At 48.1% G+C, this 26,869-nt stretch overlaps 1 protein-coding gene across 3 annotated transcripts in view; it reads left to right on the forward strand.

The window, feature by feature from the left end:
• The window catches only part of EML1 (EMAP like 1), a 194,128-nt gene that overhangs the window by 55,614 nt on the left and 111,645 nt on the right, over nt 1-26,869 (forward strand). For 2 of the 3 annotated variants that reach the window (XM_052660084.1, XM_052660086.1), the window contains exon 1: nt 6,302-6,422. The exons of the other annotated variant lie outside the window; for it this stretch is intronic. In XM_052660084.1, coding sequence (XP_052516044.1) covers nt 6,356-6,422 — 67 coding nt within the window. In that variant the 5' untranslated portion in view covers nt 6,302-6,355. Of the gene's footprint in view, nt 1-6,301; nt 6,423-26,869 lie in introns of those variants that run through there. 3 annotated transcript variants of the gene reach the window in all.

The following is a 26,869-nucleotide window of genomic DNA, read 5'->3' on the forward strand; positions in this document are numbered from 1 at the left end:
TAGCAGTTAGTATGTCAACGTATGAAGGGGGAAAGTGAAAGTGAAGTCGTTTCAGTCCTACTCTTTGTGACCCCATGGACTGTAGCCTACCAGGCTCCTCTGTCCATGGGATTTTCCAGGCAAGGGTACTGGACTGGGTTGCCATTTCCTTCTCCAGGGGATCTTCCCAACCCAGGGACTGAACCCGGGTCTCCCGCATTGCAGGCAGACACTTTACCATCTGAGCCACCAGGGACTTGGCTCAGAAGGGGGAGGAAGGGCACAATTCAACCCAAACCACTAACTGAAAGGCAACTTCTCTTTGCTCTTAAAATAAAACCTGAAGCCCCGTGTGTACAGGCAACCTCGACTCCCACCCAGCTCCCCAGAGGAGCCTTGCCTGAAGCAGCGCCCCCTGGCTCTCTGCCCACTGTTGCTGTGTCTCCGTTCACTCCTCAGTCCAGTTCAAACCCTCCAGAGTCATCTGAAACCCCTCCTTCTGGTTTCGCTTCATCACACTCACCACAGTTTGCACTGATGTATTTATTTGTATGAGTATTCTATGTCACCTACAGGGAGAGATACCCTTTATCCCAGTTCAGCACACATACAGACAGTTCAGGTGAAGATCAACGCTTGAGGGGAAAATGCCTGTTCTTACTATGTTCAGGGCATCCTGATATTTCCTATTTTGTTTACTTTTTTTTCTCATAGCAAAATACACACAACATAAAATTTGCCACTTTAAGCATTTTGAAGTCCACAGTCTGGTGGCATTAAGTACACTCGTCCTATTGGACAACCATCACCACCAGCCATCTCTGGAACTTTGTCATTATCCCAGATGGAAACTCTGTTTCCATTAAACACCAACCCCCCCCCACCCCCCAGTCCCCGCACCTGCCATTCTATTGATACTTTCGGGCTCTATGAATTTGACCCCTCTGGGGACCTCATATAGGATTTCCCAGATGGTGTTAGTGGTAAAGAACCTGCCCGCCAATGCAGTAGACACAGGAGATGTGGGTTGATCCCTGGGTAGGGAAGGTCCCCTGGAGGGGCGCTTGGCAACCCACTCCAGGACTCTTGCCTGGAGAATCCCATGCACAGAGGAGCCTGGCAGGCTGCAGGCCATACGGTCACAAAGAGTCGGAAGCAACTGAAGTGACTTAGCACTCGCACAAGCAGGGACCTCATGTAAGTAGAATCATCCCGCATTTGTGACTGGCTTTTTGTGACTGGCTTATTTGACTCAGCATAATGTCCTTGAGATTCATCTGTGTGGTAGCACGTGTCCGAGTTTCCTTTCTTTCAAGAGTACATCATATTCCATTGTATGGATAGACCACATTTTATCTCTCCATTGATCCGTGGACAATGGGTTGGTTCCCCATTTTGGCCGCTGTGAATGATGCTTCTGTAAACATGGGTGTACCGACATCTATTTGAGACTCTGCTTTTAATTTCTTTGGGTATACACTCAGAATGGAATTTTCTGCTTCTCTTTTCTTTCTTTTTTTCTTTTTTAAATTGTAGTTGATTCTGTTTCAAAGTGCTGATGTGACTTTAAATTAACTTCGTAACACTTGCAGTTTAGAGTGCACTGTGGTTTTTTTTGCTATATCCCCAACACCAAGCATGGTGTCTAGAACTGTAGAACTATTTTCGGAGGAATGTTGAATTAAACTATAGATGCACAAGGCTCTCCATTTTTGGGTAATTTTTCTTTATTACTTTTCCATGAATAAAGGCTACAGAGCTCCCATTTTTCTTTCTTTCTTCACATGTTGTACAAATGCTGCTATTAATGTCATGGAATGCTATGGTTATATTGTCCTAGAGAGCATGCATCATTTATTACAGCAACAATATGTTTTGGACTCGAGCCATAAATTATCTTAAAATGACGTGGAATAACAGTCTGTTAAAATGTTTGGGCGCAAAATCTCACATTATTAATTAAGTTTTCAGAGACTTTTTTTCTTGAACTTTCTCTTTTTTTTTCCTCCACAGATCTTTTTAAAATGCTGTGTAGATTATACTTAGTTGATTGAACATGCATGTCCTTGTGATTATACTAAAATTTGCTTTTGTTAGAGTAAGCTTTTACCACTGTGGGGGAAAACACAGCAGTTGAATACTCTAGGTTAAGAGGGTGATAATGACCTTTATCATCTCAGAGCAGTGGGCTGTGTTCTTGTTATTTGTCATTTTGTTCCATCGGAAGTAAAATCCTCTAAGAAAATCTCCAGCTCAATTTTTCTCCTGTCCCACTTCTGAATTTTCTTTACTCCCCAACCTTTCTGCTTTGGGGCCACCAGATAGCATATCTTTCAGATTATAAATCAGGAATGCTAACCATCTTAAAGAGAATCATCTTTTAATAATTTATTCATGATTATCACTTCCTTTCCAGAGAATGCCACACATTAGTTTCTAAACACTAATTATCCAAAGTATCCTACTGTATAAAATCTCAAAGTGGAGTAGCAACAGTATAAAGGTCAGACTGGAAGGGGAGAAAGATGGGAAAAGAGAAAACAGAGAAACACCAAGTTCAAATGTGCACCTGTGTTAAGTCCCAGCCTTCAGAAGCCCCTCTCTGGGAGGCTTAAGAGGGAGGGGATGTATAAAGTTATGACTGATTTGCATTGCTGTATGGGAGAAGCCAACACAATTGTCAAGCAATTTTCCTCCAACTAAAAAATAAATTCAAAAAAGCCCCAGCACCTGCCTTTGGGATGCATAGGGTCCGCCCATACTGGGTTGGGGTAGGGGCTTCATGTAACTCTTCTGCCACCTCTGCCCTCTATATTTGGCCTCTATTTCTTTTCTCTGTCAAAGTTCTGAAACGTGCATCTATAAGCATTCTCTTGTTCTTTTTTTGAGCGGTCCATCCTAAAGGAGATCAGTCCTGGGTGTTCATTGGAAGGACTGATGCTGAAGCTGAAACTCCAATACTTTGGCCACCTCATGCGAAGAGTTGACTCATTGGAAAAGACCCTGATGCTGGGAGGGATTGGGGGCAGGAGGAGAAGGGGATGACAGAGGATGAGATGGCTGGATGGCATCACTGACTCGATGGACATGAGCTTCGGTGAATTCCAGGAGTTGGTGATGGGCAGGGAGGCCTGGCGTGCTGCGATTCATGGGGTTGCAAAGAGTCGGACACGACTGAGCGACTGAACTGAACTGAACGATTTACACTGATCAAAAGAATTTACATATTTTGCATTGTCTGAAGTGGAAAATTAAAGGCAACATTGATCATTTTTTCTCTCTCTTGAAATTTTAGCCCTTTTTTTTTTTGACTGTACTGTGTACCTTGCAGGATCTTGGTTCCAAGCCAGGAATCAAACCCATGCCCCCTGCAGTGAATACGTGGAGTCTTAGCCACTGAGCCACCAGGGAAGTCTCTATGTGCTCTCCTTGTGATGTCTAGCAGCTTGGCTCTGGTCCTCACTGCTTCACCAAGGTGCTCCAAGTCACCCAGGGGCCCTCTACCACCAGATCGAAGCCCTTTGTCCAGGCTCATCCCCCTTGACTTGTCCCGCAGAGAACCTTGGGAAAGGCCCACCTCCGTGCACCTTTCTGTGCTCTTTGCTTAATGAGACAGCCCACTAGGCTGATGTCCTGCCTCTCAGCTACTTCGGAATTTCCTTCTCTCCTCCCTTTCCAAGGCACTGTCCAGCTCCCTTCCCACACTCCATCCTCTCCTTTAGAGTGTTCCTGCTACAGCCTCTTTGCAGACAATTCCCACTTCTCATTCTTTCCCTGTCCAGCTGGTCTGCATCCCCAGTTGCTACAGGGCATTTCTAGTGGGAGGTCTGCTGTCTTCTGGTGCTTGGCCTTCCTGCCTCTCCAGCTGTTTGTCCTAGAGCAGGTTCCCTCCGGCCCACCTCTCAGCTTCTTTCTTCCCTCTCACTGTCCGGGCCCTGAGTGCTCCTTTCCAGAGAGCTGCAGACACCCTGGGGTGCTCTAGCTCCAGGCCCTGGCCCCTGTGGTCTGATTCACACTCAGTTCAGTTCAATCGCTCAGTTGTGTCTGACTCTTTGAGACCCCACGGACTGCAGCAGGCCAGGCCTCCCTGTCCATCACCAACTCCTGGAGTTTGCTCACACTCATGTCCATCGAGTCAGTGATGCTATCCAGCCATCTCATCCTCTGTCGTCCCCTTCTCTTCCTGCCCCCAACCCCTCCCAGCATCAGGGTCTTTTCCAATGAGTCAGCTCTTCACATCAGGTGGCCAAAGTATTGGAGTTGCAGCTTCAGCATCAGGCTCATCTCCAACACTGCTGGTGTCAGCCACCTGCTGGCATGCAAGCCTCCTACCTCCCTCTGTCTCCTGCCGGGTCTGGCTCAGGCTGCCCTGCTGGCTCTCTCTTAGCTCAGGCCACTCTCATTTCCCCACTGTCTGAATACAGACTGTCCGCCCACAGCAGGTCAGCCCAAGGGCCTGTCAGCAGCCCCTGCTGCTTGCTTCCTCCACAGTCATTAACCCTGTCCTTCCAACCCCAGGTCACAGTTAAACCCACAGCACCTGTGGCCCTTGAGGGTCAGGCCACCACCCCACCCCATTCCACACCCATCCCAGTGTACTTTTCCTCTTAGCAATCCGTGCAGTCTTCTGTTCTTGGTCTCCTTGACCAGGACGGGGCTTCAACCTTTCCCGTCTGTCCACAGCATCTAATGCCAGTCCTGCTAACCCATGTGCCAGGCACAGAGCGGCGGGGTCCCATCCCTGACCCTGCCCTCTGCTTTTGCGAAGAGAGGTCCCCATCCACCTCTGAACCCCAGCAAGGCCCCCAGGTTTTCCTAATAGTAACTTTCTACTCAGTTCTCATTTCACCTACTTGTGTTCAATCCTGAGCTTGCCTGGAGTCTCAGAGAGTAAAGAATCCGCCTGCAATGCGCAAGAGCTGGGTTCGATCCCTGGGTTGGGAAGGTTCCCCTGGAGGAGGGCATGACAGCCCACTCCAGTATTCCTGCCTGGAGAAGCCCATGGACAGAAGAGCCTGGCGGCCTACAGTCCTGGGGTCGCAAAGAGTGGGACACGATTGAGCGACCAAGCACAGCACAGAGCACAGGAGCTAATGCCTACAACTGGAAACCAGTCAGAATCGAACATGTAAGTGAGTTGTGACTACTGTGTAACCAGGAGCAAAAATGTTGCACCGTCTATTCTGGACAAAGCCAGTTCAGTTCAGTCCAGTTCAGTCGCTCAGTCGAGTCCGACTCTCTGCGACCCCATGAATGGCAGCACACCAGGCCTCCCGGACTAAGGCCAACTCCTGGACTAAGTCAGAGGATCGTCAAACTCACACTCTCTCTCGCTCGTCACGTGCGAGCATCTTCACTTCAGTCCAGGTCAGTGCCTGGCACTATGCGCAGGGTTAGGGTTAGGGTTAGGGTTAGCCACATGACAACCCCGTGGATTTGCGCGCTTCCTTCTTTCTGTGGTACTTTGTCGCGCCTCCCTGTCTCTCTGAGACAGAGTACGTAGAGATTCCCGTGGGTCCTGTAGCAAGTTAACAAGTGTCTTATGTGACAAATCTCCCCGCCACCCCAGGGGCTGATCAGGGGTGGGAGGGACCCCGGCAGATGTTTTAGCTCCCCTTAAAGACCCCGGCCTTTCCAGCCTGACATCTGGAGGGCCCCTTCTGAACGTGGGAAGCCGCATCGGTTCGAGCCGAGTCACCAGCCCGGCGCCGATTCTCACTCGAGGCAGGGCCTGGCCGCGGCGGAAGAACGCGCGGAGAGAGGGACGCGCCTGGCAGGACGTGGCCAGAAGTGGAGCTGCACCGACGTGGACACCCGGCCGAGGTGGGCCCGCGAGTTGTCCATGTTTGGTCCTGGAGCCGCCCGCGGGGCGCGCAGGGACAACGCCCCCGGGGGAGCGCGGGCGCCGGCGGCCGCGGGAGGGGCTGCCCCGGCCGGGCCCGGGGGTGGGGTGGGGGTGCGACTGCCCCGCTCCCCGCGCGCCCCCTCCCGCGCCGCCGCCGCCGCTTCGCCTTTGTCCCAGCGCGTCCCCCCGCAACCCCGGAGCCGGCGGCCGCGCGGGGAGGCGGGGCCCGGCCGCGGCACCCCCCGGCCCGGCCGCGCGCCGCCCTCGGCTCCCCGGCGCCCCAGCCCCGCCCCGGCCCCGCCCGGCCACGTCCCCCCGCCGAGGCCGCCCCCTGGCGGGCGGAGCGGGCGCCCGGCTCGCGCGGCCGCGGCGGCGGGCCCGGGGTTGCCATGGTAACCGGCGGCGGCCGCCGCCGCGGCAGGGCCGGCCCCAGCGCCAGCGCCGGCCGCGGCTCGGCGCGGCTCAGTGTGGGGGTGAGCGGGCGGCGGCGCGGCCGGGCCGGGGGAGCGGGCACTGCCCGGCGGCCTCAGCATGGAGGACGGCTTCTCGAGCTACAGCAGCCTGTACGACACGTCCTCGCTGCTCCAGTTCTGCAACGGTGAGGAGGGGCGGCGGCCGGGGCGGGCCGGGGGCCCGCGGCGCGGAGCGGGCCGAGGGGCGAGGCCGGGGCGGCCGGGGAGGCCGCGCAAAGTTGCCGCGGAGGGGCGCGCGGTTCCCGCCGCCGCGGGCGCATTGTGCTGGGCTGCCGAGCCCCCGGGCCGCCCGCGCCTCGCCGCGCCCTCGCCCCCGCCCCCGCCCCGGCGCGGCTCGCGGCTCCCGGCTCCCGGCTCCCGGCTCCCGCTCCGGGCTCCGGCCAGTGCGCGCGGGGAGCGGCCGGTCCCGGGGAGACCCGCGCGGGCGCACCGGCCGGGCAGCGCGTGGGGAGGCCCGGGCGCCCCGGGGCTCCGCGGGGACGTATTGCTCTCTGCTTCCAAACTCACATCTGTTTGGAAATGTCTGGATGAAGAACTCGGAAAACACATCACTTAATAACAAAACGCTCCTTCGAGGATGTGCGCAGTGTTTGCTGCGCATGGACTCAGATCTATTCCGTTCTACTTTGATGAAACCATCAACACTTTCATGCAATCTAGAGCTGTTTAAATGGACAGGCAGAGTGAACCGGGCTTCAAAGTGTTTCGACTGTTTACGGGGTGATTCTTTTGGGTTTTGTTTGTTTGTTTGTTTACAGGGAGGAAATATTAATAGCTATCAATATGGCATCTTTAAAAATTATGTAAAATCTTACGTTTCAAAGATGTTAGTTTCACTAGTAGGGTTGAAGATTGTCACAGCAGACTGCATGGTTTATCAGAACATTCACGCACAAAAGTTAACCATGCAATTTTTTATATGTTGGATTTATTGCTTTTTTAGAGGGTCCCAGAAACTTGTTAAAGAAAAAAAATCGTGTATTTTCTAGAATGTGCCTCTAGTACAGGTGGAATCATTTGGAATTCTAGACGCTTTGACGACTTGAGCAATTTATTTTGCAGTTGTATTTGTGATTTAGGCGAATATCTCTAGTTATTGGACACCTGTTTGCAAATAGCAGGTATTAGCCTTGGCAATTAAGATCACCGGGTTGATCTATAATGATATTTTCACCTCTGGCGAAATTTATCATCTTTTTCATGGGAGAGTATATAGTCTTATAGTTTTGGCAGCTTGTAATTTTCATGTTAATCACATGTGAGCCTTCATTAACTTGTAATGGCCTCTTCAGCAGAAAGGATGAAAGTTTTTGCTCTCCAAATTTAACAAGAGTTTCAGAGCTGAAGGAGGATAGAATGTATTTGGTGCCCTTCTGGCCACTGGAATTTCTTATATGTATTTGAGAGTCATGGAAACGGTTTTATCCTCCACAACATTAAGTAGATATTTGAGCAGTTGTTTAGGGGCTGGTCATATTGCTTCTAAATAGCAGTTCAGTCATAAAGTTGTGCATCTATTCATGAACATTCTGGATTTCTGCCTTTTCTTTTAAATGTGTGTTAGAGATATTGGTAAGGAATTTTACTGGTAAGTGTCTAGAAGAAAGTAAAAACCAGGTTTCATATTGTATGGCTAACAGTTTAAAGAAAAATGACTTTATCATTTAAGCATAGTTGATCTACAATGTGGTAAATTCTGCTGTACAGCAAAATGGCCCAGTTATACATGCATATCTATTCTTTTTTAATATTCTCTTCCTTTATGGTTTTTCTGGAGAGCACCTGAGCTACACAGTAGAACCTTTGTTGTTTATCCACCCTATATATAATAGTTTACATCTGCTAATCCCAAACTTGCAATCCATCCATTCCCTACCCATGTCCCCGTAGGAAAAAAATGACTTTAAAATAGCTTAGAAACAGGCAATAAGATCAATGCAAAATACAACTGAATCGTAACAGTTGAATTACTTTTCTTTACAAAGCTCTTAGCTCTGTGCTTTTTTTTTTTTTTTGGTTAGCTTATGAATTAAGTTTAAAGCGAGAATGGTCTCTGAGGTAGAAGTGAGTGTCACCCTGGTGATGTTTTAGGCAGCAGATGTTTGGATGAGAAATTACTCATTTTAAGAGGCCTTTGCTAAGTGAAAATATAAATGAGTACAACCCAACTAATGACTATGATGATTCAATGAAAGCAGTGGATCACAGGAACACCATTTCACCAAGCATTACATTAAACATTTGGGTATTTTATTGGCAACAGTGACAAAAAATTCTCTTTGAATTAGAGATTTCCATGACAATGGCAGGGCTACGCCACACAGTAGATGAACCCATCCACGTTCATACGTTGAGCACACGCCATGCTTTCGATGGTGACAGGAACCAAAAAGTCATAGTTGTTTATCAGCTTCAGAAAATGCATCCCATACTTGTTATTTGGATGACTGCCGCAGTTAACGTCTTCCTGGTGCGATCAAGATAGAAGTCAGTAATAAACGTGAAAAGGAAGGAAGAGAAAACGTTGTTCTAATGAGTGAAATCTCTAGTTTCCACTGTATTTTTTCCCTTACTGTCTCTCGTACTTAATTTGTAGTGGATATTAAATGTCAGCATAGGCAGTATCTAGCCTCATGAAAAGAGTATCCATGCTCCTTGTAGATACTGGCTGTCTCATTTCACTAGGAAATGTGTGCAGTGTTTTTTTCTCCAAACTGTTTAGGACTCTGTAAAGTGAGCTAGAAATCACAAACTTCTGTCCGCCTAAGAAAAAACTACAACAGTTGGAAAGTAGACTAAAGCTGTCATTTATAAGCCAATTTCCTGTTTGGGAAATACTTGCCATCTTTTACTCCAGTTTTTTTCTTCAAACCCTTCCTTTTGCGTAGGAGGAAACTGAGGCTCAAAAAGATTTTTCTAACTTTATAAGGCCACACAACTAGTAAGGCTTGGATACCAGTATGAATTTTTTTGGTTTGTTTTAATAACAGCTATTGAGAGAGATAATTCGCTTTCTATAAAAATTCTCCCTTTTTAAAGTATACAGTTAAGTGGCTGTTAGTATATTCACAGAACTGTGCATGTGTCAACAGTATCTAATTTTAGAACATTTTCATCACCACCCAAGAAACCCCAGCACCCACTAGGTTGTATTCCCCATTGCCCTGGCCCTTTGGCCATACCAACTTGTTTCTCTGTCACTATGGATTCTGAGTATTCAGTATAAGTGGCATCATGCGTGTGGCCTTTCATCTGGCTGTTTTCACTTAGCGTAATGATTGAAGGTCATCCACGCTGTCGCATGTGCCAGAACGCCATTCCTTTTATGGCTAAATAATATTCTGTTATACGGGTAGACCCTGCTTTATTTCTCTGTTCACCAGTAGACAGGCATTTGGGTTATTTCTACTTTTTGACTGCCATAAATAATCCTGTCAGGAACATTCATATCCAGGTTTCATGTAAACATATGTTTTCATTTCTGTTTGGTTGGTACCTAAAAGTAGGGCTTCCCTGTTGGCTCAGATGGTGAAGAATCTGCCTTCAGTGCGTGAGACCCAGGTTCAGTCCCTGGGTCGGGAAGATTCCCTGGAAAAGGGAATGGCAACCAACTCGAGTCTTCTTCCCTGGAGAATTCCACCAACAGAGGAGCCTGGCAGGCTCCAGTCCATGGGGTCGAAAAGAGTTGCACGTGACTGAGTGACTGACGCACTTTCACACTTACCTAGGAATAGAATTGCTGAGGCGTATGGTAGCTCTGGGTTTAACATTTTTGAGGAACTAGTCTGAATTTTTTGAAGTCTAAACATCAAGCAGTCCATCCTAAAGGAAATCAGTCCTGGATATTCATTGGAAGGACTGATGTTGAAGCTGAAACTCCAATACTTTGGCCACCTGATGCGAAGAACTGACTCCTTGGAAAAGACTCTGATGCTGGGAAAGATTGAAGGTGGGAGGAGAAGGGGACAACAGAGGATGAGATGGTTGGATGGCATCACCGACTCAATGGACATGAGTTTGAGCAAGCTCCGGGAGTTGGTGATGGACAGGGAGGCCTGTGCAGTCCTTGGGGTCGCAAAGAGTTGGACAAGGATTGAGCGACTGAACTGAACTGAAACATCAAGCTCTTTTTATTATGCCTTGTTGGTATGAGACTGGGGAGTCAAGAAACTGGATGAAAGACGGAAAGAAGTAGGTAGGAAGAACGTAACTGTTGCTATTTCATTTCTGTGAGTCACTTTGGATTCTTCCATCAATCACAGTTCTTCAAAACAAGTCAACGCACACGTTGGCTTAGTTGCCGTACGTTACAAGAATTTCAGAGTTTGAGGGGACCTGAATTTGAGGGGGTGATCTCATCTCATAATTTTCTTTCTTAAGCCTCTGAATGTTTCGTCAAAGTACAGCTCACCCAGGAATGCAAATGTCAGGCAGATAAATCCCGGGGAGCATCCCCCGCTGAGCTCGGGGAGAGGGCAGTGTCTCTGATCCTCCTTGCCTGTCCTGTCATCCCCTGATTCCATCCACCCAGCCCTCCAGGGCTTGAGATCTCTGTTCCAGAGGTTATTCATCCCATGTTAGAGCAGTTCCAAAGAACTGAAAACTCACTATCTCTGCACGCAGTCCATTCCCTCTTTGTGTGATTCAGGCTGTCAGTTGCTAAATGCAGTCAAAATTTGGCCCAAGTTCTGCCCCTTGGGTCCATAGGAAGTAGGTTTAATCTCTTCTCCATGTACAGGTCATCCCATGTTTGAAGACAGTCCTTCTCAGGTCTGATTCCAGCTAAACATTACCTTTAAAAACAGAAATCCTCACAAGACAGTTTTAGGCCCTTCATCATCCTGGTTTGCCCAGTCTATACTTCTTTTCTTTTGTCTGTATGCCTCTTTGGGCTTCCCTTGCGGCTCAGCTGGTAAAGCATCTGCCTGCAGTGCTGGAGACCTGGGTTCGATCCCTGGGTTGGGAAGATCCCCTGGAGAAGGGAAAGGCTCCACCCACTCCAGTATTCCGGCTTGGAGAATTCCATGGACTGTATAGTCCAGGGGTTGCAAAGAGTCGGACACACCTGAGCCACTTTCACTCACTCACTTATATGCCTCTTTAAATTACAATGTTGAATATATTTTATGTGTGTATATTCTCTTATCTGTATAATGAAATCTGTATATTCTCTTTGGTAAAAGGCTTCTTCATGTCTTTTGTATATTTTTTAATGGGATTAAAAAAATGATGAATTCTGAAAAAAAAAAAATTTAACACAGCTGAACATCTGCGTATTCCAAGCGTGGTTTTTAAATAGAGCTGAGTAGAGCTGGATACTCCACCTCCCTTGTGCTAAAGTCTATACTTCTAGGAATGTAGCCCAAGACCATATTGGTTCTTTTGCTTGCCACTTCACGTTGTTACCTTTTATCGGTTTTCACCTAAAATTTTTGTCTGTTTTACATGTATTGTGGCTAACCCGCTTTTTTTCCATACTTTTCCCTTTTCTTTTTAAGGAGGAATTTCCTTTTTTATTTTAGGGGTAATTTCCTGCAATACAGCATAATTGTAATCTGTACCATAATGCTGTAAATACTCCCAACACATATAAAATTATTTCGGTGCTGTAATAACATGGAAGTTGGTCATTGCCTTAAAGGTTATGATCCTAGCTGATAGCTTTTTTTCTGTCTTGCCTGGAAAGGTGCTGTGAGAGATCTTCCCATGTTCCTTTCTACAGCCTATACATGGCTCAGCTACCACTTCTGATGAAACTGGACTTCCCCTGCAGGTGCTACTTGTTAATAACCATAGCCTGTCAAGTCCCTGCTACCTCCTGCTCCCAATGACATTCTGAAGCCACTACAGCAATCTTTTGAACTTTGTTGTCATTGTTCACTTGCTAAGTTGAGTCCGACTCTTTGTGACCCCAGGGACTGTAGCACACCGGGTTTCCCTGTCCTTCACAATCTCCCAGAGTTTGCTCAGGTTCACGTCCATTGAGTCAGTGATGCCAGATGCCGTCCAACCATCTCATCTTCTGTCATCCCGTTCTTCTGCTCTCAGTCTTTCTTAGCATCAGAGTTTTTTTCCAGTGAGTCAGCTCTTTGCATCATGTGGCCAAAGTGTTGGAGCTTCAGCTTCAGCATCAGTCCTTCCAATGAATATTCAGGACTGATTTCCCTTAGGATTAACTGGTTTGATCTCCTTGTAGTCCAGGGCACTCTCAACAGTCTTCTCCAACACCACAATTCAAAAGCATCAATTCTTCAGTGCTCAGCATTCTTTATGGTCCAGCACTCACATCCATACATGACTGCTGGAAAAGCCACAGCTTTGGCTCTGCGGACCTTTGTTGGCAAAGTGATATCTCTGCATTTTAATATGCTGTCTAGGTTGATCATAGCTTTTCTTCCAAGGAGCAAGCGTTTTTTTAATTTCACGGCCGCAGCTACTGCCATTTATTTTTTCTAAATAAATGAAAACTTGTTTTTATTTCTAAGCTTTTACATTGAGGGATATAAGAATACTTTATTTAAAATCTTAGAAGTATTTTGGCATCTGTGATTCTGTTAACTCTGATTCTGTTAGAATTTTCATGTTGGCAAATTTTCATGTTGGGTTTGAAACAAGGTCAAGGAACTCGTGTGAAGAAATCACTCTGAACTCAGCAATATGAAGTCTTTTCAAACCTCATGTGTTCTTCTGTGGTGGCTGAGGACTGAGTTAGATTTTCTCTGTTAGCAAAATCCAAAGAAAATAGTTTTTACAAGAAAATGCCAAGTAAGCACCCATACTAAGTGAGAATTTTTAATTGGTATACTTGATATTCTGGTAGGGAATATATTTTATAGCCAAACCACAAGCATTTATGACATTATAAACAAACCCAAGCATTCTGATGGAAAGTTCCCCAAACCAGGCTTAAAAGTAACTATTAGTCTGTTCTTGTTAATTTCTGAGATAATACAAGCTTTTTCATATAGTCTCTTAAAAAATAAACATTTTAGTTGAGTGGAGAGTAGATAAAAAAGAAATAACATCTTTGTTTCTACTGTCAAAGTCTGTTCGAGCTATAAAACTAGAAGCGTGAAAAACTTAATTATGATAGCATTGAAAATTGAACATTAAAGCTTTGCTTTTAGTAGCAAAAACAGCTTCTCTAAGGACTTAAAACCAATGGTATTTTGTGCCACTTACAAGTCTCTTTCAGGAAAACTATAATTATTCATCTTTAAAATCCTAGCTTATTAATTGAGGATTTCTAGGATTAGCAAAATGTTTTAAATGCCACCAGACACATGGAAAACTTTTTAAAAAGTTTGCTGCAAATTGTAAATGGCATGTAAGTATTATCAACATGCCCTCCCCACCAAAGTTTCATGTTTTTCTCACTAGATGTTCGACACGTAAGTTAAATATTCTGCTGAAAGCAGCATGTATGTTTCAATGTCGTGTGGGACGGGGGCTGTCTTATATGCCACCTGGAGCAAGTATGTATCCTCTTTGGTTTCCTTTAAAGAAATAGCTCTTTAGAAGATTTTCATTCTTTAAAGTATTTATTTTCCAATCAAGAATTAGGTAGACATACTTTCAATTTTGTTTCCTCTCAAGACGTATCTTTATTGGAAAATACTATTTGTGGGGAAAGCTACATTTTTACAAGGGTACTTAGTTGTGTCTTAAAATGCAGTAGCATATTTATCCTGCCAGCTTTCTGGAAAAGATTTAAACTCGCTGTCTTTAATAAACTATCCTCTCTGTGAAGGGACAGATTTGACCATTAACCTTGGATGATGCAAGAGGGTGGGATCGCCGAGCCCAGAGCCTGCCCCAGGTGGGGAGTTCCACAGGAGACCTTGGCTACCGGCAGAGGGGGAGAACAGAGGTGCCAGCCTCTCTGGATGGTGTCTCAGTCATGGTGCGTCCTTGCGGTGGGGTCCAGCACTGGCTTGTATCCTTCATTCTGTGCCCTCTGGAGGGGAAGGCATCATTGTCCTGGACTGCAAATTATTCCCACAAAGAACCTTTCGCGGACAATGGGCAGCTCACAGTTAAGGATAATGAGGACAGAGACGATCAGGCGAGTATTCATGGAGAGAGAGGCCTTTAAGTTCACTTGGCAGATGGAGCCAATTTCGAGTGCGTCCCTACAATGTGCCCAGGACAATGAAAAATGTTTAAAACATGTCCTCCCTAGAAGCATCGGTTTCCCCTCATCAGTGTCCTGCATGCTTCTTTCCCCCTGGCCGCCCATCTCCACGGGAGAGTCCTCCTCTCCCACGGATCTCATCATTCCTGCCCCCGCTTTACTCAGACCCCGGTCAGTGCTCATCTGGGGTGTGTTGTAAGGGCAGCGGCCGCAAACTAGCCTTTCTGCCTCCAGTCTCAGCTCCTTTTTCTTAATCAACACGTGCTTGAGTACCCACCGAGCTGCTCGCTACGCAGGTCTAAGGGTTCCAGCCACAGGCGGAGTCCACGTGGCCCTGGCTTTCGAAAGGAAGCGTGCGTTGCCCTTCAGGAGCTGGACGCTCAGCATCGTGTTCTTGGTCAGTTGTTTAATGGCCCTGGGCGCAGACGGGGCTGAGAAGCAGGCTCAGGAGAGGGGCCGGGCATGGGACCCGGAAAGGCCTGTGTGAGCTTTTCCCTGGGGAGTGGAAGCTACTCACCCACAGGGGTGGGGAGAGGGCAGGAAAGAACATTCTAGACTGGGTGCGAAGGCCTGGCCGGGGAAGGACCTTTTCGGAAACTGAAAGTCTTCCCCCGAAAGAAAGAAAAACGGGACAGAGCTGAAATGAGGCGGAGAGTGTCCTGTGGGGCCTTTGGGGCACGTTAGGACTTTGGTCTTATTTCTGGGGAGCAGAGAGAATGTGATGGAGAATTTTGAGGTGATAGAGTGACATGGTCAGATTTTTAGGGAATTTTAGAAAAGGCCTCTCCCCTAGTGCAGAGGAGGGGCTGGGGGGGCTGCTGAGGGAGAGAGGGGGGCTGTCGTGTGAACCCAGGGAGAATGGTGGTGATTCCCTCCAGAGGGCTGCTTGGGGGCAGGCCTCACCTGGGCTTCAGCCTTTACGGGCAGGAGGAAGAGGAACTGAGGATGCCTCCCGGGTCCGCGACGCGTCTACCCAAGTGAGTGCCGCAGGCCGAGCTAGAAGCTGGGAGGGCGGACAGGCAGACAACGGTTCAGTTGGGGCTTGTGCGACCTAAAGCCGAGGGGCTGACTGGCTCGTGGGAGGCAGAAACCAGAGCCAGAAAGATGTCTGTCCTGGAGAGGAGATGTTTGAGAGCCATCAGTATGTAGATTGGGGCTTCCCTGGTGGCTCAGATAGTAAAGAACCTTTGCGATGCAGGAGACGTGGGTTCAATCCATGGGTCAGGAAGATCCCTTGGAGAAGGAAATGGCAACCCACTCCAGTATTCTTGCCTGGAGAATCCCATGGATGGAGGAGCCTGGCGGGTACCCGTCCATGGTGTTGTGCAGAGTTGGACACAACTGAGCGGGTACCATTTTGACATTTCACACTTGCAGTGTATAAATGGATGGCACCGGAATGCATGGCAAAGGTGAGCTCACTTAAGGTGGAGTTAGAATGCTCCTTCTGAAAGACCGATCTGAGCCAGGAAACCCCCTCCTGTTGGAAAGTCTTCAGGGTCCCCCCACCTTTCTGGCACCCAAGCCCCCAAGAGGCGGCTGACTGTCTCAACTCCCAGCTGCTTCCCCAGCCACCACCCCCGGCTCCTGAGTCTGGTGAGGGGGTCCTTTCTTGGTGGCCACTAAACCTCTGTCATCACCACGATCCCAGAGGCCTGTCACGGTGATTTATTTTCAGATCGCCTGTTAGACTGTCACCCTTTTCCAGGCAGAGGCCCCTGGTGGTCGTGTTTGTATTTTTTTGCTCCTCAGCAGAGCCTGCGCCTGGTGGGTATCCTGATGGCTGTTGTGGGCGTGTGAAATATACACGCAGGGGTCAAAACACCTCACCTGTACCGTGTATGCTAAATCGAGGTTAAATAGGTGCCACTTCTAATATCCTTGAAATAATGTGTATATGTGTGTATATATATATATATATTTTTTTTTTTTTTTTTTTTTTTTTTTAATGAGGAGGGCATGGCCAACCCATTCCAGTGTTCTTGCCTGGAAAATCTCACGGACAGAATAGCCTGGTGGGCTACAGTCCATGGAGTCGCGAAAGAGTCAGAACTAAACAGTGACTAAACAACAACAACAGTGACTCAGTGACTAAACAACAACATGAGGCGGTTTCATAGGCTTAACACAAATTATATTCAGCCAGAGGAATTGACCCAGTGAAGTAGTTCTTGGAAAAATCAACATTTTTAGCCATAAAAAAGGATTGAACTGTTAAATCAGCACCGCCCCCCCCAAATTATTTTGTGTAACAAGAATTTTTACCATTCTTAGACAGATATGTTCCGGTCGAGCAGTTGCTTAGAGTTGTTATTGTTTAGTTGCTAAGTCCTGTCTGACTCTGTGCGACCCTGTGGCTTGTAGCCCGCCAGGCTCCTCTGTGCGTGGGATTCTCCAGGCAAGAATACTGGAGTGGGTTGCCATTTCCTTCTCCAGGGGACCTTGGCACTCCAGGGATTGAACCTGGGTCTCCTGCGCTGGCAGGCGGGTTTTTAACCACTGAGCCAGCAGGGAAGTGCTGGTAGAATTGGGACTGTCATCTATAGCATGCCTGGGCACAGTAGCCCCGGTTATAGTGTCACCAACAGTTCAAAATCCTTAGGAACAGAACTGAGTGATGATACTTCATGTAGCTTGAAGTCCCTTGTCATGCTGAACCATCCTGTGTGTGAAACATAGAGACTACTCCCCCGGGAATGCACGGGCCATATAATAAAGATAATGACCAGTGAGCATGGCTTCACCGAATTTGTCCTTTAGAAAGTAATTAAGCAGCCTTGCCTGCACTCCACTGCTCTCAAAGACTGAAATCTGGCTCTGCGTGTCATTTCTTTGCCTGCTGAGAAAACGGCCTTGTATTGAGTTGATATAATTTAATTATGTAAAAATGTGTGTTCAGACTGCGTCTTGTACTTAATTACAGCTCTGACAACACAGAGATGTTATTTCCCAGCCAGAGCTTGTGCTTCTCCAAGGTAGGGGCTGTGTCCCATCCATCTTTCCCTGCCCAGGGCCAGGCACTGTGTGTGTGTGTGTGTGTGTGTATAGTGGCAGGGGAGGAGTGGGAGACAGATAGTGCTGGAGGGCTCACCAGGCAACGTCAGATGTCACATGGTCTGAGCACGTACCGTTGTCCCCTTGTTTAACCTTCGCTGAATGAGGTGGTTGGATGGCATCACTGACTCAATGGACATGAGTTTGAGCAAACTCCAGGAGATGGTGAAGGACAGGCAAGCCTGGCATGGTGAAGGACAGGCAAGCCTGGCATGCTGCAGTCCATGGGGTCGCAGAGTCAGACATGACTGAACATTAGCAACCAGCCCTTTGAGGTGGCTTCCGTGCTCATCTCCACTGTGACCGGTGAGGAAACAGAGGCCCCCAAATTTGAGAAACCTGCTCAAGGCTGCCTGGCTTGTCCTGTTCAGAGCTGGGATTTGAACCCAGGCATCTGTCTCCCCAGTCCATAGCCTATGAAGTGCTCAGTTATGTTTGATGAGTGAGCGATGGATCCAAAGACGGGACTGGTCACAGACACGAAAGGGTGTAGACTGTTTTCGTTAGCCCCTTGCTTCTGGAAGAAGCCACGCACTTGTTACTAGTTGGATCTGAGGTCCTTTCACCAGCTTGCCAAGGAGGTCTCCGGACACATTTCCTTGTCTTCACCCGCGTTTCCCTTCAAATCGCACACCTGCCACCCTTTGTAGAGCAGGAGTCTCATTTATCTCTGAGTTACCCAAAGTCCCCAGGGAGCTGCCCCTTGCCCCGAGGATGCAGGGTCAAGTCTGCGAACGGCCTCCAGCCTGCTCTCCCGACCTGAGGCGGCCTCCCCTCCCAGGTGCCCTAAGATGCCACCCCCTGGGTGGTGTCTGAAGGAGCCCGCTGGTTGACACCTGTTCGCACATGCTGTGCCCCTGGCTTCCCCGCAGGAACCCTGCCCCACACCTCCCCACCTCCTTCGCATGTCCTGAATTTCGGCAGTGGGACCTCCCTGGTGGCCCAGTGGTGAGGACTTCACCTTCTCTCTCCATGACAGGCTCTAGTTTCATCCATCTCACTAGAACTGACTGAAATTCGTTCTTTTTTTGGCTGAGCGCTGCGATTCATGGAGTCACAAAGAGTCGGACACGACTGAGCAACTGAACCGAACTGAAGGAAGAGAAAAACAAATCTCGTATATTAATGCATATATATGGAATCTAGAAAAAGGGTCTTGATGAACCTATTTGCAGGGAAGGAATGGAGATACAGATGTAAAGAAAGGACTCGTGGACAGTGTGGGAAGCAGCCAGTGGGACGAGTGGAGAAAGTAGCATTGACTTACACATGCTGCCGTGTGTGGACAGATAGCGGGTGAGAAGTTGTTATATGATATATAGCACAGGGAACCCAGCCTGGCGCTCAGTGATGACCTAGAGGGGTGGGAAGGAGAGGGGAGGGCGGCCTGCGAGGAGGGGATATATGTACACTTATGGCTGATTCGTGCTGTTGTACAGCAGAAACCAACACAGCATTGTAAAGCAATTTCCCTCCAGTTTGAAAAAAAAAAAAGGACCTCACCTTCCAATGCAGGAGGTGCAGGTTTGATCCCTGGTTGGGAAGCTAAGATCCCACATGCCTCATGGCCGGAAAAACCCAAAACACAAAACTGGAGCAGTACTGTAACAAATTGCACAAAGTCTTAAACAACAATGAATCTGGGCAAGGCTTTCTTGGGGCCCCAAGCCGGGCGCCTGTGTCCCCGTGCCCTGCGAACCCTGATTTCCCTCCAGACCGGCAGATCCCGGAGGGACCCATCAGGGCCCTCAGTCCCTGGACCGGAGAGTGAGTCATCCCAGAGTAGAAATAGGAAGCGATCATTTCGGTCTGGTAATTGCTCACTTACAGAGGTTTGGCATGCTCTGTGCGTTGTCCCCTCTCCTATAGTAAAGTGTTAATGAAACTGTTCACTCCTTTTTTAAAAAATCTATTTTTTAATTGAAGGATAATTGCTTTACGGAATTTTGTTGCTTTCTGGCAAACCTCAACATGAACCAGCATAGGTATGGCTATATCCCCTCCCTCTTGAAACTGTTCACTATGTCAGTAGCCCTAGTTCTTTCTGTGTTTTTTTCTGCAGCAGTCTCATCCCATTCATTATTCTCTTGCCCTTTTTAGAACCCTGTTTCAGTTTTTAGTTGTGGTAGTGCTGGTGGTTTAGTTGCTAAGTCAGGTCTGACTCTTGCACTTAACATGAAACTGACCCGTGTTAGCCGTTTTCGAGCGTGCAGTTCAGCATGAAGTTCATGCTCATGGTGTGCAGCCATGATGAGCATCGGTCCACAGAACTCTTTTCATCTTGCAAAACTGAAACTTTGTCCCTATTCAACAATGAATCCCATTCTTCCCTCCCTGGGGCCCTGGCACCCTCCATTCACTTTCTGTCTCTAAGAATTTGATTACTCTAGGGACCTCATATAAGTGGAATCCTACAGTATTTGTCCTTTTGTAACTGGCTTATTCCCCTTGCAGAACCTTTTGTAAAACTCCAGTTTCACGAGTTACAGAATCCCAAACCGAACAATGTCTGACTAAGGTTTCAAAGCTGGGTGCGAGGGGAGAGGGGTAATTACCTCGGAGTTCAAGGTGGTCAGAGCCCCTGCTGGGCGTCACTGGATCGCACCCACGTGCGTTGCCAGCAGCTCTGTTCAGCCTGTCCCGGGTAAAGTCTAAACATCTTGTCTCTGGAATCCCTCTAATAAAATGTCTGCTCTTCCCCTCCCCGCCCTGATGTCAGGGCGAGACCAGGCTCCGGAATAGTGGCGTGGAGTCCTCTGAAACAGGGCTCAGACTTCACACTGTCCTGTACACGACCCACCAGCGACAAAGGCCCCTCTGACAAGCAGGGAATGGTGACAAGTGTCTAAGCTCTCCTAGGAATGGGGGAGGTGGTGGTGGAAAAAATTTTAGGGCAGTTTAGAAAGATGATGAAGGGCATATGTTTGCTAGAGAAATTCCATGACATACGCCTTGTGATCACCAATAGCGTGCATTCTCTCTCAACTAGCTAAGAACCTAAGAAAGGAAACAGCAGGTGTGAGACCCCGGGTCTAGGAAAGGATCTGGCCCAGAGTCTTGGAATATCTCTGAGTTTTTGTGCTTTTTTTTTTTTTTAAAGATGGCTGTTGCACATTTGGCACCATCTACTGACGTGAATGTCTGATTGGAGCATCGTGCTCGCAAGACTGTTTAAAAAGATGAGCAAGCGTAGGCTACATGTATCCGAAATGAGTCACTGACTCTTGAGAATTAGCACAAAAGATGCTGTGTGTTTCTCTCAAGGCCTCCTGTAGCCTGTCACCAGGTTACATCCCCGAGGCTCAACATGGGCTCTGGAGACAGACAGGTTTGGGTTTGAATCTCGATTCTGCCAGTGATGAAAAATAAACACCCTTACCTCACTTTCCTCCCTTCCACCCATCTGCTGCTGTCTGTCCCACTGGGAAAACCCAGAGAGGATCAGGGGGCTGTGTTGCATCCCCCACCCCTGCCAGGGTTAGCCTCCCAGCACAGAGGACAGGGAGGGGTCAGAGGGCAATCGCAAGAGGTCCAGCAGTGTTGTCTAGAATTGAGATGTGGAGATTTGTGACTGTGTTACCTGTGTGTGGTCTTGATGGTTGCAGCTGCGTTGGTCTAGCCTAGTTCCCGATGCCACGTGGGCACCCGTCAGTGCTAGAGCCATCCATCTGTCCACTGTATGTGTTGCTTTCCCAGCATGCCAGGAGTCTCCATGGCTCTGTAGTCTTGCTTTATCAGTCCTTATCCCCTTGTGTTTCCATATTGAAGTAGTTTATCCTGGGCACCCAGGATACACACTGTCTCCTGGTTGAAATCTTCTGTGATCTATCCAGGGTCACTTCTGCATTTCCAAATTCCAACACATACGCCTCCAAATGCTGTCTGGTTCCTTCCAGTCCACCTTCTGGTTATCTGTGCAGCCTTTGTTTCCACCCACCGGCTGGCACGTTCCTTGAGGGTGGGGGCCTGTATTGTCTTTTTGCTTCCTTCCCGTGGCTCTGCACAGAGCCTGGGTCATATGTGTGTCTAGTAAATGCTTGTTGAATGAAAAAACCGAATACTAAAATTAGACAAGGGGCCTGGCTATCTTTAAATTATCACGAAAGGCAGAGGGAGAACTTCCTGATACTGAAAAGCTTTTCAGTATTCCCAGAAACACGCTGTTATTGTTTACAAAAGTGAAGTAACTCACAGTTGCATGTAGCAAAGCCTCTTCGTTATCATAGAGTGGAGTCAGTGTCTGAGCTTTCAGCATTCATGGATTTATACATATTTGTGTACACACTTGGTTAAAAAAAAATGTATATGTATGTATATACACACAATTTTATTCTGTTTATTTACCTTTTGGGTGTTGACATGGCCTCTAAACACAGGCCCGCTGCTGTAATTTGTTCCAGTATTGAAAGGATTCATTGAGAGGCGCTATAGTTTATGCAGAACCATAGTGTGGAACACTGTGGACTTCTCAAGAAGGGATTTTTTTCAAGAGTAATTTTGATACATGCTATTCCATCTCATTTACTGACCATAAAGCGTAACTCAGCATAAAGCTGCCTAAAGCCCTCCCACTCTAGTATTTTATAGTTTTTACAGTGCCTTTGGGTCTATTTCTCACAACCAGACTCAGAGGTGAGTTAGATAAATACTCAGCGGTCACATTGCCTTTAGATGATGAGCTCCATCAGGTGACTGATGGGTATTAAGTTACTTCCTCAAGACCACTCGGTTCAGAAAGTGACAGACCCCAAACCCAGCCTCCTGACAAATCCCAGGGTCTTTTGAACGGTGCCACGTCCCCTACTATGTGTTAGTATCTGCATTGATCTGGTTGGTAATCAACCTTGATAAGAGGATTTATTTTTTAAAATATGATATAGATCATTGTACCTTCTATTCTGTACAGTTTGTTGTGGTGGTGGTGGTGGTTTTCCTGGACCTTGGAAAAATTATGTATAGATACCCCTCGCTTTTAGAAAAACCTGACACCCAGCCTTCTGGTTGCAGCGTAAGCCGTTACAAGAGTCTTTACTGGATTCCATAGGCTCGTCTTAAACCTGTAGATTTCCTTATCTGCTTACCATCTTTGCCAAATGTTGATCTTGCTCTTTTGGAGGCCACATCTTGGGTAAAGTGCCTTGCTTTTTTAAAATTTCTAATTCGTGTTCTCTCCCCCAGTCATCGTAAAGAGTGGGGACACCACTGGCTTCGCAGCAGTGCCTCTCACTTGTGTGGGTTTTCCATTCTGGCTGAAAACGTGGGCAGAGACGTGCCCAGAAGTCATATCCAGCGTCCTGACAGGTGCTGGGGAACCCAGGCTGGGCTCTGCCGTGTCTGCGTGGTTTCCCTCCTGTGTGTTTATCTCAGATGCCTTAAGATCCAGTGGCCCGAGGGAGAACTAGCTTCTAAATCAGCCCGTAATCCTTTATCTGTGATTTCAAAACCCAGAAGGCTCTGAGCACCATATGTCTTTTGGTAACTCAATTTTTGCTTAGACTTGACCTGATTGGACATCATTTGGTGGAGGGTTGTGGGGGTGGCGGCACGGGAAAACCTCCCCTGTATTGAAACATGTGGCTTTTAAGGGTTTCTAGCCCTCTCTTTTCTTTCTTTTTTCTAGCCCTCTCTTTTTGTATGAAAGTTCTTCTCTTCTGTAGAGCCGTTTTCAAGCGTGATTACTGTTGCTGCCCTGGACCCTTCTGGGGTATTGGATAGTACAGTGGGTAATACACCGCCAGCTTTTGTTCTGAGTCAGAACCTGGATGAGAAGCCCGTCAGGGCCCAGGGGACTGGGAAAGGGTCCGTGGACCAGTCGGACCCAATGACAGGCTGGTGCTTGCCCAGGGCAGGGCCTGCTGAGGACCGTTTCCGTGGATGCTGGCCTGGCGCTGGACTCCCGTTCATGGGAGAGCCTGGCTGGTAGGCAGGTAGTGCCCTGGGGGTGCCAGGAGGGCCCCGTGGCACAGTCATCGGTCACAGCCACCTGCAGGGCCAGGCAGCCAGATGTGCCAAGTTTTGTCCTGCAAAAGCAGAGCTCAGGGCGGGTCTACTGACGCGTCTAGATCCACTCACCTCCCTGCCTCCTTCCCTTCCTTCCACAGGAATCTGTGTCTCCCAGTAGCAAGGCCTGGCTCTTGGCCTGTGAAGCCGGACAGGGCTATTATTCCACATCTGCTGAGTATCTGCAGCTTACCGCATGTTGTCGTTCTTAGCCCATCCCTGCACCAGCGGTTCCCCCGGCATGGCCGGGCTTGGCCTCTTTCACAGCTGAGGAGCTGGGGGTTAAAAGTCCCCTGCCCAGGACTCACAGCTGTCAGTCTGCAGAGCCGGGCCCCAGGCATTTCCTTCTCTGCTGCCCTCAAATCATGTGTTGATTCAAACACATTCCTCCCTTCTAGGACTCAGCGCCTCAAAACCCAAGCTGGGTGGAGTGGGTGGCTCCTTTTCGGATTCCTGGGACCAATCATTTAACCTCAGTTTTCCCTGCCCTAAAGTGGGCTTCCTGATCCTGGCAAGTCAAACACCCTAGCAGACAGCGCCTTGTGAACTTCAGAGTGCCCCACCACGTGGTGCAGTATTTCCTAATTCTTCTCCATCCCCGCATCCAGATGTGTCTGTCTCCCCCCGTGGGGCTCCCTCCCAGGCTTTCTGGGGCTCACCTCCTCTCCTTTCCACACTCTGCTTCCTGACATCCTCAAGGGCAGAGCCCCTGTTGTCTTTGAGGGTGTGTGTCCCCTGCTCACGAGTGAACCATAAATAGTTGTTCCCTAGTGTCTCAGTGGTAAAGAATCCAGCTGCAGGGCAGGAAACGCAGGTTCGATCCCATGGTCGGGAAGACCCCCTGGAGAAGGAAAGTGGCAACCCACTCCGGTATTCTTCCCTGGAGAATCCCGTGGGCAGAAGAGCCTGGTGGGCTGCAGTCCCTGGGGGCACAAAGATTCAGACGCAGCTAAACAGCAGGAGTTGTACAGCAGAGGGGTGTACACTTGTCGTGGGGGTGGCTCGGGATGGCTGACATTGACCGTGACACCTTGGCAGCTGTGGCAGGCTGGCCTCCTCAGTCAGGTGTGCCTGGGGGCTTTCACAGGACTTTGTCCTTACGACACCAAAACTGCTGGGTATGAACTGAGAAAGAAGTCAGTCAAGGAGTCCTTTCTAAGCTGAATTGAATAGTGCAGATTTCAGGTGACATCCAGATGAGGATTCTTCTTTACTACTTCTTTACTGGAACTGGAAGCACTAACTGTGAGGCTCACCCAGCCTTTGCAGGAACCCTCCAGCACTTAGGTGCCCGTGGGAACGTCTGCCCTGCCCGGCACCTCTGGGTGACCTTTCCTCTCTGCACTCTGCTCCCTGTCTTTACAATGGCCACTATAATGTGTCTGGCGCAGAGGTTTCCTCCATACCAGCGAGACTCCCCGAGTCAAGATTTAGGGCTGGTTTGCAGTGGGAGGGGGTGGGAGGAGGACACAGGCCTCTCAGCGGGGTTGCGGAATGTTTCAGGGGTCAAGGAAATAATATAAACCTTTGAATAGAGCCTCCTGAATAGTTTGTTTGGCATTCCCCAGTGACTAGCATCTCAGTTACCAACTGCTTTGTTACAATTTGCTTTTCTTTAAGCTAAACATTCTTATATGGTTTTTACAGCAAGTAAAGGGGACAAAGTGTCTCTAAGTGTAATAATTCTCTCTTCTGATCCATGGCTAACAAGTAGAGGAGGCAGAGGGGCCATAAGCCAAAGGATCTCTAATTTGCTCTGCCAAAAACTCCTTTCCACACTCTGTCAGCTCCCCATCTTGCCCCTTAAGGCTGAATAAATTAGTTGCCGCCCTTGGGAAAAAAAAAAAATGTACCGCATTTTGGCCCAGGAATCTTTGTTAGTTACCTTTCTGAAGGGAAGATGATTAATCTTATTATGCTGAGCAAACCCGTTTTGTATGCTTTGCAGTTCTAACCATGTCAATTTTGTGTTTCTCAACCAGGGACAGCAAATGTCAGTCTCCTGCAAGAGAAATACTGGCTTTTGATTTAAGGGGAAACAAATTGAACAGAAGCTTACCTTTTGTTCTTCTTCTAAACTTGGAGGCAGAAATTCTAATACCCTAGCTTATACATTTATACGATTTTGTTGTTGTTTGTAGAGAGAATAATCTGGTAGATTATTTTTCTGTTATCACCACTTCTAAGGGTTGATGCTGTTTTTTTCCCCCAAACACTGATGGTGTTGAGCTGCTGTTGTCATGGAAACCTGGAGACTGGAAAAGACCTAAAAGGATTGGGGGTGAAAGTTCATCTTAAAAAAAAAAAAAAGAATTCAAAAAAGAAGGTCAAATGAGCCAGTTTTATTTTCAAGTATTTTTTTAAATTAATAGGTCATAAAACTACAAAAGAAAGAATAGGTTGGGACTTCCTTGATGGGCCAGTGGTTTGCATTTCACCTTCAAGAATATGGGTTTGATCCCTGGTCGGGGAACTAAGCTCACACATGCCTTGTGGCCAAAACGCAAAGCAGAAGCAACATTGTAACAAATTCAATAAAGACTTTAAAATGGTCCACATCAAAAAAATCTTAAAAAAAAAAAGAATAATAGATTATATAAGGGATCGTGTTAACAGTGTTAACTCTCTTTTACAGAATTCAGAGCCTCCCATCCACCGTCCCTCCCCCACCCCATCCTCAGTGAATCCAAACCCAAAGGACCAGTTATCTCGGAGCCAAGAAGCTGCCGGTCCTTCCCCGCTTTTCCAGGCCACAGCTGCACGTCTGGTGCAAGGCAGCAGTCGTGCAGGGGTCTTGGTGGTCATCATTCTAGCAAAGACAGTTCCTGAGTGTGTCTGTGCGTGCTAAGTCACGCAGTTGGGTTCCACTCTTTGCCACCTCCTGGACTGTAGCCCACCAGGTTTCTCTGTCCATGGGATTCTCCAGGCAGCAATACTGGAGTAGGTTGCCGTTTCCTTCTCCAGGGGATCTTCCCAACACAGGGATTGAACCCAAGTCTCCTTCTTTGGCGAGTAAAGATTCTTTTCCACTGGGCCACCTGGGGAGCACCGCTGAGTGAGTGGCTTTGTGCCACACCCTGTGCCAGGCCTGTATGCTCCTTACTCTTCAGAGCTGTCTGGTGGTGGGCAGGTCGGGTGACCCCATACAGCAGAGGGGTGTTCACTTGTCATGGGGGTGGCTTGGGATGTTTAGAGGTGACGTAGCTGAGCCTCAGAGAGGCAGTCACTCGCTTGAGATCACACAGCTCAGGAGGGGCAGAACCAATATTCAAACTCTGTTCTGTTTGATTCCTGTACAACCCATGTTTCATGGTTCGAGCATTGCCTGTCACTTTGATACCTGTGAGCTTGCATTTCCTGTGCTGCTTAAACTGAGGTCGGTGA

This window comes from Budorcas taxicolor, chromosome 21, assembly GCF_023091745.1.
Source record: "Budorcas taxicolor isolate Tak-1 chromosome 21, Takin1.1, whole genome shotgun sequence".
NCBI classification, from domain to species: domain Eukaryota; kingdom Metazoa; phylum Chordata; class Mammalia; order Artiodactyla; family Bovidae; genus Budorcas; species Budorcas taxicolor.